We start from the raw sequence: 18379 nt of genomic DNA, 5'->3' as shown, positions 1-18379 counted from the left end.
TAGGAGAGGCGGGACAGGTAGGGGTGGGTGTTGCTTTGCATATATTAAATACGCACCTTATCCCACTACCCCCGAGGGCATCCGGGAACATGCGCCGACTGGCAGGGGCATACCAACCGTCCTTCACGAACCTCAGCGAAGAGTTGCCGCCACATAAAGCGTCAGGGAAGGGAAGGACTGCCGGTCACTGCAGCATTCAATAGTGGAAACAGAGTAGGGTTTCTGCAGGTGTTTGTAGAGCTCGCTAGGCTGATCAGCCTCAGACGACTAAACGTGGCTGTGCCGGAGAAAGACGAGCGCATAGAGACTTGGATATGTGATGTTGGCCAGACGATAGTTAAAAAATGGCGGATGGAAGCTGCCTGCAAAACTTTTTCGGCTTCGAGGGCGTGTTCCTGCTGTTCTAAAAAGGGCGTGGCTAAAAAGTGGAATGAACAGCACGGAACACGCCCCCGAATCTGAAAAAGACGGAGCCTATTTGGAGGGACGGCTCTCTCCTCCAATGGCTGGCCTCCGTTTAGGAAGCCAGCCAATGGAGGAGAGGCAAAAAGAGAGGCGGGCTAAAGAGCCACTCTCAGAAACATAAGATCTCCGGACTTCCGGTTCTGCCTTCGGCAGACCGGACGGTCCTCGACCTAAAAACCACTGGATTTTGAGTGTAGAGTTCACACTTGACACTGCACCCTTCCACTATGGAGCTCAGGTCCTGATACACTACAGAACTAGTTAAGAGTAGTTGAAGAGTAACCACTGACATTTACTTAGGATTGTTATAATTGTCCTAAGACTTTCTTGAAAACACTAAGCATTTAAATGCACTATGAATAAAGTCTTATTCTTTCTTGGGAAACAATAAGACTGAATGGAAAATATATTTTTTGCATGATATAAGTGCAAGCTGAACTTGGTGTGCGACTTAACTCTGCCTACCAAAAGGAAGCCTCAACTCTTCAACCTCACATCCCACCGAAAGTCACGGCCTACAGAAATACTTGTCACAAGGATTGCTAGTTACTTCTAAATCCACCGGGCCCCGGAGAAAAGGGCATGCAATGTGCTAATGTACATTTATGCATACATAATTCCACTTCTGGTGGAAATTAGGCAAATGTAAATGTTACATATTTGAACCATTCAGGAAATCGATTACTTTCTCAAGTAATTCTGGAAACTTAGTAAATAACTTAGAAGTACAAATGTAGGGGTAGCCCTCTGGGAGTAGATCTTTTACTGTGGGCTATGTTAATCAGGGCCTTGGTGATTGATTGGGAATAAACTAACTGGCTAAGAACTACCATAAAAGACAGTTTTGAACTGGGTAGTAGTTAACAATTCTTAAGGCACAGGCCAGACCACATAGAAGCAACAAATATTTGAGGTGTTATAGATGAAAATGCACTAATACCATAGGTTCAAATCTGAAATCACCAGGAAAAGTTATGTTTTGAAGAATTTGTAATGGATAGTTATTGACGAGCAAAATATTGGATACAGTTTACAATGTGGGATACATTTTCAGCTACAATAGATGCTGCTTTCAATTGTAAAAATGTTCTTAAAGACAGAAGTTTACACTACCATTGTCTAGGGGAAAGCCTGGGAGTACGATACTAGGCATGAAAGAAGTCGGGGAGAAGAAGAATGAGGAGGGTCGAGTACAGGAGGAGGCAGAAGAGGATTAGAGTGGGTTGTTTACAATTGGGGTGATGCCACAGTGTTTGCTCCTCCTTTGGATGGGAATTACCAGGAGCACAGATGTGTAGAAGTCGGCAGCGCATCTCCCATTTACCTGTGGACAGTGAAGAGGTGGGAGGAGGACTCGAGAAGTCAAACTTTCTCTCCTTCAGAGATAACCAAGGTCTCTACAGATTTTTTGTCCAGCTAGCAGACTCAGGCTAAGGCTTGCCCGATAAAATCACTGTGCTGCTCAGGTAAGTGGTCACCCTTCCAATACCAACTTGTCACCCACACAAGGCCTGAACTAAGAGCTAAGATTTTCTAGTGCTTGGAGTCATTCGGAACATTTGACTGAACCTCTTCAAGACTGTGTACTTCATAAACCTGACAACAGCCCCACAACGTACCACTAGGCTAAGGTCAGAGAACTCCAGTCCTAACCCTCTTTCCTGGCCATTGCTATCCAGCAGAGCAGCCACTGGTCTGTTACCTTTTCCCACTTACTCCAAAACAGAGTTGCATGGAAGTCTTTCAGGATCACCACCTCTACTTCATCTCCAAGCTGGGGGAGTTTGAGTCAGGGACACCCTCCCACCACCACATCAAGTCTGTAGTACACACAGTCACCTAGGGCCTCAACTTGGCTTATTACTCTTGCTGCAACATTCAGGATGCCATAGATCCATATCTGCCTGCTGCTCTGTCTCTTTCCACTTGATGCAGGAGCCATCTCGGTTTACACTCAACCTCTTCAGCCTCAGGTCACATGGAGCCTGTGTTCACATCCAGGTTTTCATGATTACACGACACTATCTTTTTGCATGACTCTTCCGAGACTCTGCCTATGAGAAGTACTCAGAAGATTCCCAGGGACAAGAGCCGAAGTGGAAAGATTTAAACAAAAAATTAAAAAAGGGGACATGGATCCTTAGTTATGACCTTGTGAAATATGTGGGGGTCTGTCTTGTGAATGTATGTCTTCATCTGCTCAGTTTTGTATTGCTTTCACATTCATTAGTGTACACTTATCATCCTAAAAGGAAACTATGTACATCAGAAACAAAGGTGTTACTTTAAGAGTACAGTAGCTGATGGCTACATAAACCAAGGAGGTGTTGCTGATGGGGCATGGGTTAAGTACAGGGATAGACTTGTAGAAGCAAGCAATATTAATGTCCATCTGGATGTTTCTGGAAGGAAGTGTCAGTCTGTCAATGAATGGCCACATTGGGAGCAAGAGGTAATCACGGAGAATCTTTGTGAATATTGGGGCGATAAAGAGAGATCGCCTCTCCTGTACAAAGAGGTTTCAAGTGCAACTGGACTAAGAGTGAGAAGTTCTTGAACCAGGAAACTGTAAAAGAATGCTTGGGTTTTTACGAAAAAAGATCACAATGGTTTATGATAAAAATATAATTCAAACACAGATGTCTAGTGAGTAAATCAGAAGTAGGGCTGCCTCTTATATTTAACCCAACACGTTTCCTGCCAGATCCTTTGACAAGGCCAATATTTCATAACTAAATCACAAATCATTAATTATTGTAGTAATGATGTAACACCACCTGAAGAGGAGGGAAATTAACAAGGAATAAGAAGTTCTTCTGCTTGTTGACTTCCCCAGAAGCCAACGACAATGGATGGATCACACTTGAAACTGAGAAGGATACCAAGGCTCGAGAACTACAAACAATGGGGAGGAACAATCATGAGAACCATATTAGGTCCCTTCTATACACACTTCATGTGATGGTGGTGATGGTGGTGGCATGGTCAAGTAACAACTTACAACGCACAGACAAAATATCATTATGGGCAAAACATATTATGGATCCGTTTGTCTCTTGAAACTGCAGTAAGTGTAAAGGCAATGCAATCCACATAATCTGAAATATGCATAATGGGATGGAGAGCAGGACTTTGCATATTTAACTTTCAAATTCAGAGTGTATGAAAACATGCAAGTGCCCTCCATGCAGCTCACAGACACGGGGACAGTTTGAAATGTGAATTCTCACAGGATAGCCTAAGAACCAGAAGACATGCTTCTTAACATGATGATTTTGAGGCAGAATTACAGGAGCAGCAGATACTTGAATACATAAGAAAGCACCAGGGAAGCAAAAGAAGATTCACATAATCCACCACTCAAATTACTTTCATATTTCACTATACTAATTCAACACTAATCCTTTATGGGTCCGGAGTAGCATGCTCCCCGCCGAAAAAGCGCTTTGACACCTCATCAGGGGTAGTAAAGCACTATATAATTGTAATTACTATACAATACAATACAATAATATATCCAAAATCAAGACGTTTTCATGTTGGTGGCAAAGAAACAAAAGAAACGATGGCAGTAAAGGGACAGGCGGGTGAGCATATGACTCATACCAAAAATCAGTAATCAAAGCACTTAAATTGGTAGTGAACTTTGAAAGAACTGCCAAATTCTCAACCTGATGCTAGCGATTCAATGAAACACTCAGTTGAAGAGTTACAACAAATTACCATCTTTTACGGGTTATTTGGTACCGTTTTATTAAAACCATGCCTCAAGCATATATCTAGTAGCTACCAAAGCCCCAACAAGGGTTCAAATCACACACATTTACAAGGAAAACAAACTATTTTATTCTAAAATCTGAACATGAAACTAGCATCTGTACCAGCTTTGATATCAATATAATTTTAAGGTAGACGAGTCGTTGATGACAGTGGTACTCCAAGCTTTCAAATGCATTTAATACGTTTGAAGATATCTACTGCTTCTGAGTATTATCATTACATTTCTGTAGGGCATCTCTATGTTAACCGCGTAACTGCAGACATTTAAATACATTTCCTGCCAGTTAAGAACTACAAATTAAGAATACAACTGCAGCAGCCGTAATACTCTAAATCACATCTGCGAGGACATCTAGATGTTGGCTAAGTTTTGCAGCCTTAAAACTGCAATTAATTTGCATGATCTACGACAGGGGAGCACAAATGCAGATAGATGCCTCCCAGGTTAGCATTTTTAACATGAGGGGTATTCTAGCCTTACATTTACAAAAAAGTATTTAAAGTGAACATGACAGACTAACAGACTACAAGAGTAGGAGGCCCTGCCAATACGAAACCATCTGACATTTAGTTGGAAGAACTGGGGGCCCCCTCCCAGTAGAGAAGGTAAGAACCGACTCTAAACTTTTATTGGAAATGCAGAGATCTAGTACTAGGTACGTACATCTCAAATCAATAACAAAAGCATTTAACATACCAGTGCTGTTTTACAATATTTGTGGACATTTTAAAATACCTCCTCAAATATTGTAACACGGAATTGAAATGTTGTAATCCAACATCTAGCACAATTCCGGTAGTAGCTCTCCTGAGGGCACAGCAAGAGGCAGAAAATAGGGATGTTATTCTGGAATGACAGATGAGTATAATACTGGAAGGAACAATTTTATTCGGTTCACTATGTGAACCAGCCATTTTCACAATATAGAAGACCTGCGACAAGCTGACACGGACATGATGCTCAGCAATGGAAGCAACTGAAGGAGTCTTTTACAGGAGGGTAGGAACTGTCCACAGACAAATATGGTGATGCCGCGCATCACTACCATGCCCACTGCTCCTATCTCCTTGAAACACCACAGCCAAAGTGGAAAGATTTAAACAAAAAATAAAAAAAAGTGGATAAGGATCCTTAGTTATGACCTTGTGAAATATGTGGGGAGCAAAATTGGGAATTCAAGGCAAGTCAATGTAAAACCTTTCCTTCAGAGTCGAGTGGTTTAAAGCTGCAAGACGAAGAAAACAGAAAAATTAATCTGGTAAAATATGCTACTTATTTCTAAATTACTTTTGCCAATTACGTTTCATCAGCTAAGGAAAGACCCTGGCATTAACATTTACACAAAATTGTGAGAGATGAGAAATCAATCATGCATTGGTGATCTGTTAAAGAGAAAGACTGCCCAAGTCACGTTTATTCTGATTCAACCAACAGAAATTAACGGAGGATAAATTAATGAATGTTAATATGTACATTTTACAAAGCAAAAAAAGAGTTTGGGGAAATGGCAATCTTTTTACTTGCTTTCAACTCAAAATAAAAATAAATCTGTTTAAATGAAGGTCATCTCGTTAATTGCAATTATCTTTTCTGTGAGAAAAGAGCCTCGGCTGACTTAACGCTACAGGGCTTCTTCGATCGATGTCTACAACTCCTGCTGCTCTTTCATGCTCTGCATAATCTCATCCACTTGGGAACCAAACAAAGATCAGCCAGAGGGATTTACATCCACTTTTACTGACTTTCTGGCCAGATGCCAAAGAGTCTATGGCAAGCCTTGGGATGTTGCCTTAAAAGACATTCCCAGCCACTAGGTCTCCTACACCAGCTAAATTCATTATAACATGGTTAGTTAGAACCCATGCTTCTTTCATGCCTTTTTGCCTTCAGTAGGGTACAGCAAGGACTGGAGAAGATACTCAATATTTTCATGCATGTTCCAGTAACATCTACTTAGGGATGCTGATGAATTTGCACCACTCACCATCAGGGCCCCTCTGGTAGTAATTTTAATTTCCCAATGCATCTAATCCCCGGACCCACAGAACCCTTTTCCACACATTTAATTACAGTAGAGGGCCAAGTAGTTTATCAAAAGTTTGCAGATCTGTGGGCATCACCTTTAATTCAATGCTTCTTTATAAGACAGGAAGGCGATGATTAGGAAGGTCAGTGTAGCATTCACAACTCTCCGTGGGTAGTTGTGGTCGCGCAGTCGACCCATGGCCAATGAGAGGTGGCTAGTTAGTCGGTCCCAGATGCAAGGTAGCGCAGTTAACTAACACCAACAATACATTTCAATGATCAGTTAGAAATATTCTCTTTCAATAGAACACATATTTCATACAAACATATCTAGAACCATTAAAATAAGGATCTACAATGAAATCTGAAAACTCAAAAGCGAAATACGAAAACACAAAACCCATGGGAGTGATCACAGACCTTAAAATCTAGAATTCTCATAGAAACCAAAGTCTTAAGATTAGTCTAGGGACAAAATTTTCAATCTATACTAATTGGCACTTAAGTGGTAAGGAATGACCAAATGACATCCAAAGGACAAAAAATACCTAATGGACATTCCACACAATGCATACCCGAGATATCCTAGGTTTTGAAAATTCTATTCTGGGAAAGAAAAAAAACATACCTTAACACCGCCGCCGTCTACCGCCGCATTGCGCTCTTCGGATTCTGGGCACAGGCTCCCAGAATGCACTGCAGCCAATCCTGACACTGCATGAAAGCAGTGTCAGGATTGGCCTGAGTGCGGGCAACTTGCGCTCTCAGGCACACTGGGAGCCTGTGCTGCTCTCTCCAGCCCCAGAGCTTCACTGCGCATGAGGGTTTGGCCAGCCTGAGACGGCCGGACAAACCCTCATGCGCAGTGAAGGGGATTCCCACCACTTTCCCACCAGCAGTATTATCCCCTGGACCCGCCCCCAAGACTCCTCAGAGTCAGGGGGGCAGGTCCAGGTAATTAAAATAAAACTATAATAAAATGGGTTTAAAACCAGTTTTATTTGCTGGAGGTGGGGGGGGGGGGGGGTCGTTCTCCTCCGCTCTAATGGAGCGCCCCCCGCTGCCATTAGGTCTAAAGAACCTTTCCTGCGCACCTAGCATACACCAGCAGCAGGAGTGGAGTACGAAAGAGGTATCAGAAGGGACGTCCTTGAGCCCTAGCACATGAACCATGCTCGAAACAGGCACAGCGACTGTGCTGTGGACTTCTGAAGGGGCTCCTGTGGCGATGCACATGAGAAGGCTTGGTTTCTACTACTGGGTTAGAAATCTCTTAAGTTGATCATACAAGTAGCCTGGTTGGGCATAGTCACCATCTTGATGGGTTATGTACAAATTGCTCATTTCATTGTCTTAGTCTTTCTCAAGCTTTACTTCACTTTCCTGTGCAGAGGTCACACCTACGACTCTCAGGATCATTGGGCAGGATGGCTTAGACAGACTTCTCTGTGTCCAGCTTGTTAGTCTTCAAAGTGTCTTGCTTGTGCTATTGATCAGGTTCACTGCAGCTGTCAGGCCGTCTGGACAGAATGCTTTGGGCTTGTTAAGACTATCTGGTTTGACTTGGCCCTTCCAAGGAGATAGACATGTCCAGGGGCAGAGATTTAGTCAGCTGCACCACATAGCCTGTTCCAGTCTCTACATCATTTGATCAGTCACTCATGTATACAGGATGGTTCAAAGTACTGACTAGATGGGTTCAGTACCTGTACTGATATTGACTGTTGCATACTTGTGCAGTTAAAGAGATACTGGGCATTGCTCAAGGTTTAAAGTCTCTGACCAGCGATGACATAAGGCTTTCTGTGGGCATTCTCCCTATGTGCTTGGCTAACAAGCAGGGTTATGGGAAAAATGTGTATTGGGCTCATCAAGTCCGTAAATTGCCAGGCGGCAATCAACAACCCTACATAAAGACACTATTGGTCTGGTGATGCTTAGGGAATGGGGTTTATGTAGCAAGGGAAGCAGGTTCATAGATTGCATATCTTACTCACATAGAGGTGAGACACATAACTGCAACTTTGAATCCCTCAACCAAACAACAGATTGAGTCTTATATCGCTAGAGATTAAAGTAGAGGCACTGCCGGGTGAGTGATGCTGGTTTACTCGGTGTGGGAGGAAGACCTCAACCTTTATGGATGGACACTTGATTTCTCCCAAGACTGCAGCCACAAAAGGCTTGGGAACATTGAAAAACATGGTTTTCCCTTTGTGTATAATGTGCAGGTTTGCAGGGTACAACATGACATAGTTTATGCTCATCTGTTGGAGGAGATTTTTGGCTGGGAGGAAACCTCGTATTGCCTCCTGGACGGTTATAGGATAGACGTAAATGAGTGCCTTCGTAGTTAACGTTTTTGAGCTTACGGGGGTCAACCGAAGGACAATGTCCCGGTCAATGTAGCTGTGAACTCGTGCTAGGATTGCACCAATGAGTTTTTCAAGATGGAGTAGGGTTTTAGTATGTCCCATGGAGTCGTCCTAGGTCTGATATGAATTGCTCCTCACGTCCATGCGTTCAGCAACTCTGTCCATGTGGAGGTGCTGTAGACCCTCATGGGAAGTGAGCATGGTGATTCTTTTTGTTACTGGTCTGCAGGGTGCTTTGTATGTGTAGAAGCAGTGAGTGGCTGTCAGAGGAGCTTCTTCACCATCCAGAGGGGTGGAAGGACCAATATCCGTATACCTCTTTCTCGCTGATTTTTTGGCCTAAAAAGGAAATATTGGATTGCAGGTTGTCCATTTCCCCATTTTAAATGTCAAGGGGTTCTCTGTTGCATTATTACTTTTAAATGTCCATGGAGGCTCATCCCTACTTCCAGAGTTGTTCAAAGTATTGAAATGTTGGCAAGGATAGGTGAGCTTCAGCCGCCTGAAGAAGTCTTAGTTTAAGTTGGTAGTGAGTCAATAGTTTCAGCATATGTATGGACGGAGATGAGGGCAAACCTGTTGTGTTGTATACATTGTAAGATCAGTCTTCTCCATTATTTAGTGGCCTCCTGCAATGCACAATGTACCAGCTCCTCTCAAGTCACAGCAGTCCACTACAGCTGAGCTGCCCCTGTTTCACCATGTCCAGGATGCAATAGCCTGTCCACAGCCTACCGGGTCGCATACATCACCACCACGAGGGCCAGGTTGTCCCCCTCTACCAGCCAGCAACCACCGGACAAGTCAGTGGCAACAATGATCACCTACCTCAGTTCAGAACTAGCAAGCTGGCGCCTTGGATTAGGACGCAGAAGACATGGTATAATTGGAATGGGCCAATCAGCCAGTTAAATAAGGTCCCCACCACTACAGCAGAGAAGGCCAGTCATTGAGATCTTGAGTATTGGCACACCGACACAGCTGATGCTGGTGTTCACAGGTCGGGCTTCCCGGTGTGCAGAGCCCGACAGAAGTGGAGCAAGCTGGAACTTTTTTCTCTTGGCTTTACCTGCCGCACTGGACCCAGATGTTTCCCAGAACCAATAGAGAGCAGCGGAAGGGTCGTAGGCTTGTAAACTTGCTTAGCTGTACTGCAGTAGTAGCAGGAACATGTGAAGCATATGTTCCGTAGTGGATGCATCCTGCCTGCAGGATAGATGAACAGATCTATTACAGGAGGAAGTGGAGGGCTGTCAGTTTGCAGCCATCTTGGACGATGCACTCTAGTGCCCCCCCCCCCCCCGGAAAAATATGGCTGAGTGAGGAACTTCATAAAGAGGAACAGGTGGCACTGCTCTGCCCCTGTCGATCACTAGCATCCTCAGACAAGATCTGTTACCACCATAGAAGTGTCTGAGGAATAGAGACATAAGGTGGAGGCTAAAAGAAGGACATTTTATGAAGGCAAAGTTAAAAATTCAAGAGTGGAGCTGCTCCACCTTCCAGGCTGAAATGCAATCCCTTCAAAAGCTGGGATGATATCGTCTGGAATCAAGTCTGATTTTGAAGTTTCCGGTCTCCTGAATAGTGCAGTAGTAATATATTCTAAACCACTGGAATGTCATCCTCTTCTGGGTCTTAACCACAGGGAGGGCAATAAGGAGCCGTCTGAAGTTAAATATCAAGGTCCGCTCTATGAGGTGGTCTATTATTGTGAGATCGTCTGAAGAACAATACCATAAACAATACAATAAAACCGCCCTAGGCAACTAATTCTCTAATCTTTCCTTGTTTCTAAAATGAAACTTTTTCTGCATCATTTAGCCCATCTGCAGAAAGCGGTCTTACCACCTGTGCGACGAAAACATTGCAAGATCGAAGAAGGATCCTTAGAAGTGTTATGAGGTGCAGTACTCATTCCTTAAAACATGGCTCTCAACGGAACCATGCAATGTACTACTGAGGACCAGCAGCTGAACTGCTCTGTACTAACTGTAAAGCACATCCAGGGTGAGTGCCTCCGAGAGAAGTATCCCTGATGTAAATCAGAGACATCGAAACTTAATTTGGTAGAAGATGAAGGAATGGCATTACAAGACACCCGGAATTTAAAGTCCTCTCAATTTGACAGTGACTCAGTTGAGATAGTTTACATCTATGGTGTTGAGGAACTAGAATGGACTTCCAAAGTGCAGGGTAGATCCCACAGGATGTCGCAGACACTGAAGACAGTGACACAATAGTTCCCACACCTGCTAACATAATACAATACAGGCTTACGATTATAAAGCATTCTGAGAAGACACTACATTGGGGGTGAAAGCCGCTGTGTTCAATTTTCTCCTTGTTTTTATAAACTGTGTCTTCTCGTGTGCACTTCAATTTATGGACTAGAAAGAAATATGGCTTTTGAAACATTTTGCTAAAGCTTCACTTTTGTTTAAAGAGGAACAGATTGTTAGTTGTGTTCAACTCAATATAATTTGGACGTAGCAATTATGCAGTCATCACACTAATCCATGCCTACTACATGAAATACAGACCAACTGAAAATTTGGGCTGATAGCCCAACAAAATCAAACCTGGCTATGGGTTGATTACATTTTTCGGTGGAGGAATATATTTTTCGGTGGAGGAGGTAGACTGAAATTCAGGTTACCTTGCGCCGTAATATTGAGGCTCATCACAAAGGAGGAGTTGAATCCATGTTGTTCTTAATACGGTGATTGAGATGTAAGAATCCAAGAAACTTTTGCATTAGAAGGTCAGTGGGTTGCCTTAAATTGAGGTCCCTGGGACTTCTGCAATCAATCCAATTATTTAAGTTCTGGCCACATCTTTAGGTCTTGTGTTAGCAAAAACCTTTTAATTATACTAAACTTATATGTATAACATTCTTACTTGTAGGGGCTTTCAGACAGTACTCTTCATTCATTGGGCTGCTATTGTGTCATTCACATTTTTCTTACCCTACTACAGCATACATGTTACAATGAGTAAGCCCAAGTCAGTCATTGGCTAACTTCACTACGGGTGGTGCCATTTTGCCCCATTAGTAGGAGAACATTCACAAAGTAGTTCCCTAAAATGCAAGATATGATTATTAAAATGTGTGCTTTTGAAACCAAAACATTTTTTGCTTTTAGCCACTGTTTTGTATTGCCGAGGGCCAGGCAGGTTTTGTAGTAAAGTTTTCCAAAAACCATGACAAAACAAAACAAGCACTGACAGCCTAAGGTTGACAACCAGCACCAGAGCTACTGGCTTTGCCAATGTTTGCTGGTCTTGTAGCAGAAACAATAACCAACTGTTCTCTGCCCAGTCTTCTTCGATTAGAATCAGGAAAACAGATCACTTAAACGAAAAACCTGATGAATTTACCCCTCAGAAATACAGTGCACCATAGTGGCAGTTCAATTCAAGCAGGGGGTTATAGGAGTGGGGATGGCGTGGGTCAAATTCACTGGAAATCCTCTGCTGAACCTTCCACACATTAGAATAGGGGTCAGGCAGAACGAAAGAGCAGGAATGGGTGCCGCATGTAGGGATGTGGAACGAACAACAGAATGCAGTAAGACACTAACCTAAGGATGTCTCAAGGTAGGCAGGCCAAAAAGCAGGAGAATGGCCATGACCCCGTGGTGCTGACCCTCAGGGAGAAAGGGGAGGGGAAAGGAAGTAGAAGGTGGCTTCAACAATGAGGTATAGGCAAAGAGGTAGGATGGCAGGCAGAAACAGTAAATGGCAGCAATGCTCTAAGCATGGAGGCAGGTCACACACAGACGCACAAGGAGGCAGAGGTTCGGCACGCACAGGATCGCAGAGGAAGGAAATAAACCAGAAGTGCCACTTGGAAATATAAAAGTTATAGGTAGTCAAGGGCAAATATAGGCCTGTCTGTACAGCTGCAAAGGGTGAAGGGGGACTGCAGGAAGCAACCAACATGCATGTAAAAAAAGGAATGTGTATCCTATGGGGAATTCAGCACAGAAAGGTAACCAACTCCCCGTGCTGAAATAACCTAGAACCATAGGCATGTGTGGCCTGGGAATCAAATTTGCAACGGCAATTAGAAGAATTACTGTAGAGCAGAATACCCACTAACCATTACAAAGTGTCAAAGCATGTTCCAGAGTTTAACAGAAATACTAGTATTAATCCAAAAAGGCGGAGTCAATCTGACATAATATAAAGCTGTAAACGGATGTGTGCACCAGCAATGAGTAAACTATCATACCACTAAGCTGGAAAGAGCTAGAACTTTTCTTCCCACACCATGCCGTGAAAGGACCAGATGGCCAACCTTCTTCAGACAGACATCTGTAGGAGGGACGTGTCCAGCACTTACCTTTTCCTTCAGGATCTCCTTTTTCATGCAGGATATTTTGCCTTTCATATCCTCGATCTCGTCGTCGGGGATAGCGTGGAGCTGGGGTAGGGGTTCCGACTCCTCCAGGGAGGGGAAAACAAGGTCAGCCAATGGTATGTACCATTTGCACTCGTACTGCTGGTGTTTTCTGTATGAGGAGAGAGGAGGAAAGCTGCTCTTATCTGGGCTCCTCTATTCCAAACACGAACATAAATAATCTACAATAACAATAATCTACAGTTTAGCGTACGAGTTAAGTTTTATATGTAATTATTGTCCCACGTCAAATTGCATGAAATGCTTTGTTGGTTGTGTCATTTCAAGGACCATATGGCTTGTTCAGAGGGTATAGCTGCCTCCCTATCCAGCTCTTCCTAGTGTAAAGGTGGAGAAGCTCTAGAGAACCAATCACTAAATGTTCGACACATAAGAACAGAGGATCCAAACGAAGTTTATCAGCAACTCAGCCACTGCCCAAGATGGCTGACGAATTAGAAAACTATAGATATTATGGGTGGGGATGATTCCCCAATATGCTAGCTCAAGGCATAAAGGGAACAGGAAGGGATGGGGGTTCCTTAATGAGTTTAAGTATGTTCTCCAAAGGTTTTTTTTTCAGTGCCTCGAAGGAGAACGAGGAGGAGAAGGACGAGGAGGAGAAGGACGAGGAGAAGGAGGACGAGAAGGACGAGGACGAGAAGGACGAGGAGAAGGACGAGGAGAGATTATCGGATCTTTGGTAGCATGCTATTCTAGATCCGGGTCCTATAGCGAGAGAAGTCTTGTTTTCCTAGCAATCCGTGTACTTCTTGATTTTGAAGCTGCCAGTGTCAATGCGGTGTTGCATTGAGATTCTGAGATGGTGTTTGTTGTCAGCATATTTGTTGCTATTGCCTTGTATACGATAGTGCGATAGGAGGCTACAGCAGTAGTCCATAGCATTCTGCCAAAGTGGAGGCAATGTAGTCACACTTCCTTTGACCATTCTTTAGTCTGGAGGCTGCGTACAAGATGCTCGAGAGGAGCCAGGTGAGCAGCGGAATGCTGGGTAGTAGGACACGGTCATTGTCCAGGTAGGCGAGGACATGACCCTCTTCTGAGAACCTGAACAATATCTGCAATGCATTTATTTATCGAAGTAATGTGAAAAATATTTCGCATGCAATTTATATTAATGTAATATGATTATAACATTTGAATTAATTGATCTGAGAATCTATGACTTATGTCTTTGTTTAAGCCCTACGTGCAGAATATCGCAGCTTCTCTTCTTTGTTCATAATGCCAGTTTTCGCATCTATCACTAGTCAACATATTCTTTTTCTCAGCACAGTACTATTTTGCTGAATTTCGAGAAAGGGAAGACGGGGGAGCTTTCTGACACTGGGGTGGAGGGCCCACTGCAAGAACAGTGTTAAATAGACTTTAGAACCGGAACTTAAGTCATCAATGGAACAATATTTTATGGGTGTAATGATAATTTTTTCCCTATTAGTATATGGTGATCAGCCCCTAAAGGGTGCAGGCATAAATCAGCAAAAAGACTACTTTCTTGCTCTAACCATCACACAAACCGGTAAATGAAAGACAAATAAGTACCAATACGTGTGAACACCCAACTTTCAGGGTTAAAGCCTCAAGGTGTTTCAAAATAAAGAACATCAATGGCTTGCAAGAATACAACAAAATATTTCTAGCGAGCTCTCCAACCTGGAGACAGTAGCTGAGAAAGAGCAGTCACCGCAAGTTCAAGTCGCCGGTTCCTAAGACTTTTTATGTTAAATGCTCTCCTGTTCACCTTTCATGGTATTTCTAAATGTCACAAATGCAATGCATGGGGTGAACAAGCCCTTGAATGTCTCTCACAGTAAATGGAATATTAGGAATTAAACCACTTTCAGAATACTAAAAAGAGCTTACTTTGGCCACAGGCCTCCTCTTGTATGCGCACTGAAGAATGACTGGTGAGCCCATACAGCACTGCAGCAAACACACATCAGGCAAAACCAAACTGTATGACTTGCAGATATACTAATGGCATTTGTTCTGGAGTTTCAGAATTGAAGAAATTAATGGATGACCTTGATGGAGACAAAGGTCTGTAATTCCATCAAGGTGACCACGAGAGGCGAGATCGATGGAGATTTGATAGGGTTACCAGAAAGCAGCAGATGGAATTACAGACTGAAGAATTTACCGGATAATAATACCGATGCATTTTGCTTTGGACACAGCATTTCCACTGCAATAAAATGACAATCTCGCACTCTCGCTCCACTAGCTTACAAATATTATCTGGCCTAGGAAAATAAAGAATGTGATAGCCTTGCGTGATGTGGCAAATCAATTGGGAAGAAAACATCATGGTGGAATGTTGCAGTGTAGGAGTCATTAGGTGAAACATATAGCTCAGTACCTCCATTAATGCGGACACTGATGGACACAGTGTTCTCTTTGAAGAATCGTTGTCTTTGAAATATTCCAACCACTAGGCTAGGACCTCAGAAGCATTTTTTTACATTGTCATAGTGGTCGGCGGAGACACTTATGTACCAGTGAGCTGTACTGTTGATGTGTGGTGGGCATAGCCCATTGGTATGAGATATTTGCAACTCAAAGGGAATCACAATCTAAGAAACATGAAAAGGTTCGATGATCAATAAGAAATCTACAGAGGAAATACTGTGCAATTCAGAAGCAATGTGACCAAAGATGTGGAACAACTTCCTATAGATGCCATTTCCTTCACTGATTGCTTATTTCTCAAATCACTCCAATACAATACCCAACACATCTGGATGGAAGGACCTAGCACCATGAGCTAGGATATAGCATTCTGTCCTAAAGTTTTACTCTGGACAAAAGTGTTCTGTAAATGTGTTTGGGAAGTGCTAGTGACTGCTTTGCAAATCTTCTGCAAAGGCGCACCATTTAAGAAAAGTAGTTACAGCTATCTAAAGTCTAAAGAAGTTGTTTAAGTACCTGTCTCTTAACACCACTTAGTAGCAGCATACGTCAGTCCTGCAACATACTGTCTACATATTACTGCTGCACCTTTGGTCCATTTGACATTCATAGGCAAAAACAGTTGCTTGATCTGACTTCACTGTTTAATATATAATAGCAGAGAGCTCTTTATGTTCCGTCTATGCAGCCTTTCCCAGCACTGGACATGGCTGTGTCTGTCGACCAAAAACCAGGTAGCCACACAGATTTTTTTCACATAAAAATCTGTCCTGGTATCAAGAATATTCTTGGAAACAACAGTACATAAGTCCACAACTATGTGAATGAAGTTATTGCCATCAGAAGCACTATCTTAGGAGGAAAGGATTTTGAATTGCAGAGGCACAAATTGAGCCAGCACCAAATTCAAATCCCACTATAAAGAAAATATAAATACCACATACTATTTAGACACCAGACCCTTCCAAAACTGAGACCATGCTGCTCACAAACAATAACCGCCTTACAGAGGTTATCATATACATAGCAAACACCCAAAGGGTGAGGGGAGGAATGCTTGCAAGAAGTCTAACCTCTGGCAATCGCTCAGGGTAACATTCCGACTCCTCCTTCCTTTTCCTTCCATGCCACATCAGATTACACCCAGTCTGGCGCAAATCTGTATTGGTCCCGCTGGAATATGAATGGTTCATCCCAAACTGCCAAGCCAGGTTCTCTCTGAACTGGAACACAAGCAACCAAAGACCGGTTTCAGCCTGATTGGGTGTGTTCAGTCGACGTAGCTCGATTCCAGTGGTACAGTAAGCATGGGACCCACGTCTGAGCATACCCGTGACCACTTATGGCATTAAACTAAACACACGAAAGGAGAAGGGAGGAATGCTTGCAATAATTCTACCCACAGGCAGCCGCTCTGGGTAGCATTCCAGCCCATCATTCTTTTGCCCATCATGCCACCTCATAGTAGACCCGGCCATAAAGTACATATACATAAAGCTATATTGAACCTTTAAAAATGCTCTGTAAATCTGAAGGGATTCTAAACTGGATGCTAAAAGTTAAGTTGGCATCTTTCTCTTCATTCGTGGGAGCAGTACCAGTAAAGCAAACTGGATTTAGAATGGATGAATGAGAGCCTCGACTGAAAGCGCAATCGGTATGCACCGAGAAGAGGAGAGCATGCACTAGGAGCACAAGAGACAGTGATAGGCTAGAGCACAGCATACTGCTTTCACTTTTAGAAACAAAACAAAACTATGATAAAGCTTTAACCTTCTCAATAAAATGTTTATATTCACATTTGCTTATGAATTAAATAAAATATTTCAGAATTTGTGTTTGTTTGATTAATACTTGTTTATATATTTTTGTGCATTGTTTTGTGGTTCAAATCACACAAATTGCATAGGCGGGGATCCCCACTTTCCAGTGATGATTCATGGGGGGTCTTCGGAAGTCAAAATGTAGAACAGCCGATATAGATGATGCTGCCACATAACACACCGTGCTGCTACATAAACTCTTACTTTAGGGATTTATACCACTTGTATGATAGTTGTACAACAGTACTATGTAACTACTAAGCATGTTAAATGTAGGACTAGCTTCTGTATTGACCAAATCCTTGTTATATACTGGAATAAAAACACCTTGTACGTCTTTGTCTTGTCTAAACCATGATGGCAATCGTGGGTATGGTGCTTGACACCTCGGCGTTGTCTAGCACCATAACATCACTGCTGCCCTGCACAGCTTCATGGTTCACGCTCTCTCAGATTTTACACACAATGAGTGGCAGTGATGTCAGTTAAGACTATATAATGATCACCCAACAAATAATGGATCAAGGACCATACGCAGGTTGATACAGATGCTCTAATGGACTCGTATGGAGCCTTGTCCGACCACTGGTTGCGGACAATTAGGCCCATCTAGTAAGCCTCCATCCACCTCATCAGTGCTACATAGTTTTACAACTGGGCGTAACACTTCTGTAAAATTGAGTCCATTTCTGCAGATGTTAGTTAGCGTCTTGTATCCAAAAGACACAAGTATTCAAGATCCTGTTCTAGCCACTAACAGAAACGTAACTGTTGTTCTGCTTTCTTCTGGTACCTACACCCAGTATAGAATTAAAGCCTATTCTGTTGAAATGTATAGGTTTCGCTAAGCGAATTTTCCCCTCAACATTTTTCAGAGCATCAATACAATAAGGTCAGGCTCAGCGGAACGGCAAACTGTCACTTCGCTTCATGTTAAGATTGGTCTTGCATCTGATCCCATTTGTGTCCAGGCAAACACTTGAAGACTACAACTAATTACTGTCTGTAACTGCCAATAAATGAATTAATAACACTTTCCTCTATGAATAAAGCTATGTCGGGGGCGTGGTCTGGC

The 18379-nt window shown here is 42.9% G+C and overlaps 1 protein-coding gene across 3 annotated transcripts in view; it reads right to left on the bottom strand.

Moving 5' to 3' along the window:
* ABR (ABR activator of RhoGEF and GTPase) overlaps window positions 1-18379 on the bottom strand; it is a 1177460-nt gene that overhangs the window by 320860 nt on the left and 838221 nt on the right. For all 3 annotated transcript variants that reach the window (XM_085649250.1, XM_085649252.1, XM_085649251.1), the window contains exon 10: window positions 12995-13163. In XM_085649250.1, coding sequence (XP_085505376.1) covers window positions 12995-13163 — 169 coding nt within the window. The remainder of the gene's footprint in view (window positions 1-12994; window positions 13164-18379) is intronic.

Source organism: Triturus cristatus, chromosome 3_2 (assembly GCF_964204655.1).
Source record: "Triturus cristatus chromosome 3_2, aTriCri1.1, whole genome shotgun sequence".
NCBI classification, from domain to species: domain Eukaryota; kingdom Metazoa; phylum Chordata; class Amphibia; order Caudata; family Salamandridae; genus Triturus; species Triturus cristatus.
Note: the sequence above shows the minus strand (reverse complement) of the source record. Positions and strands in the feature narration are given on the sequence as shown.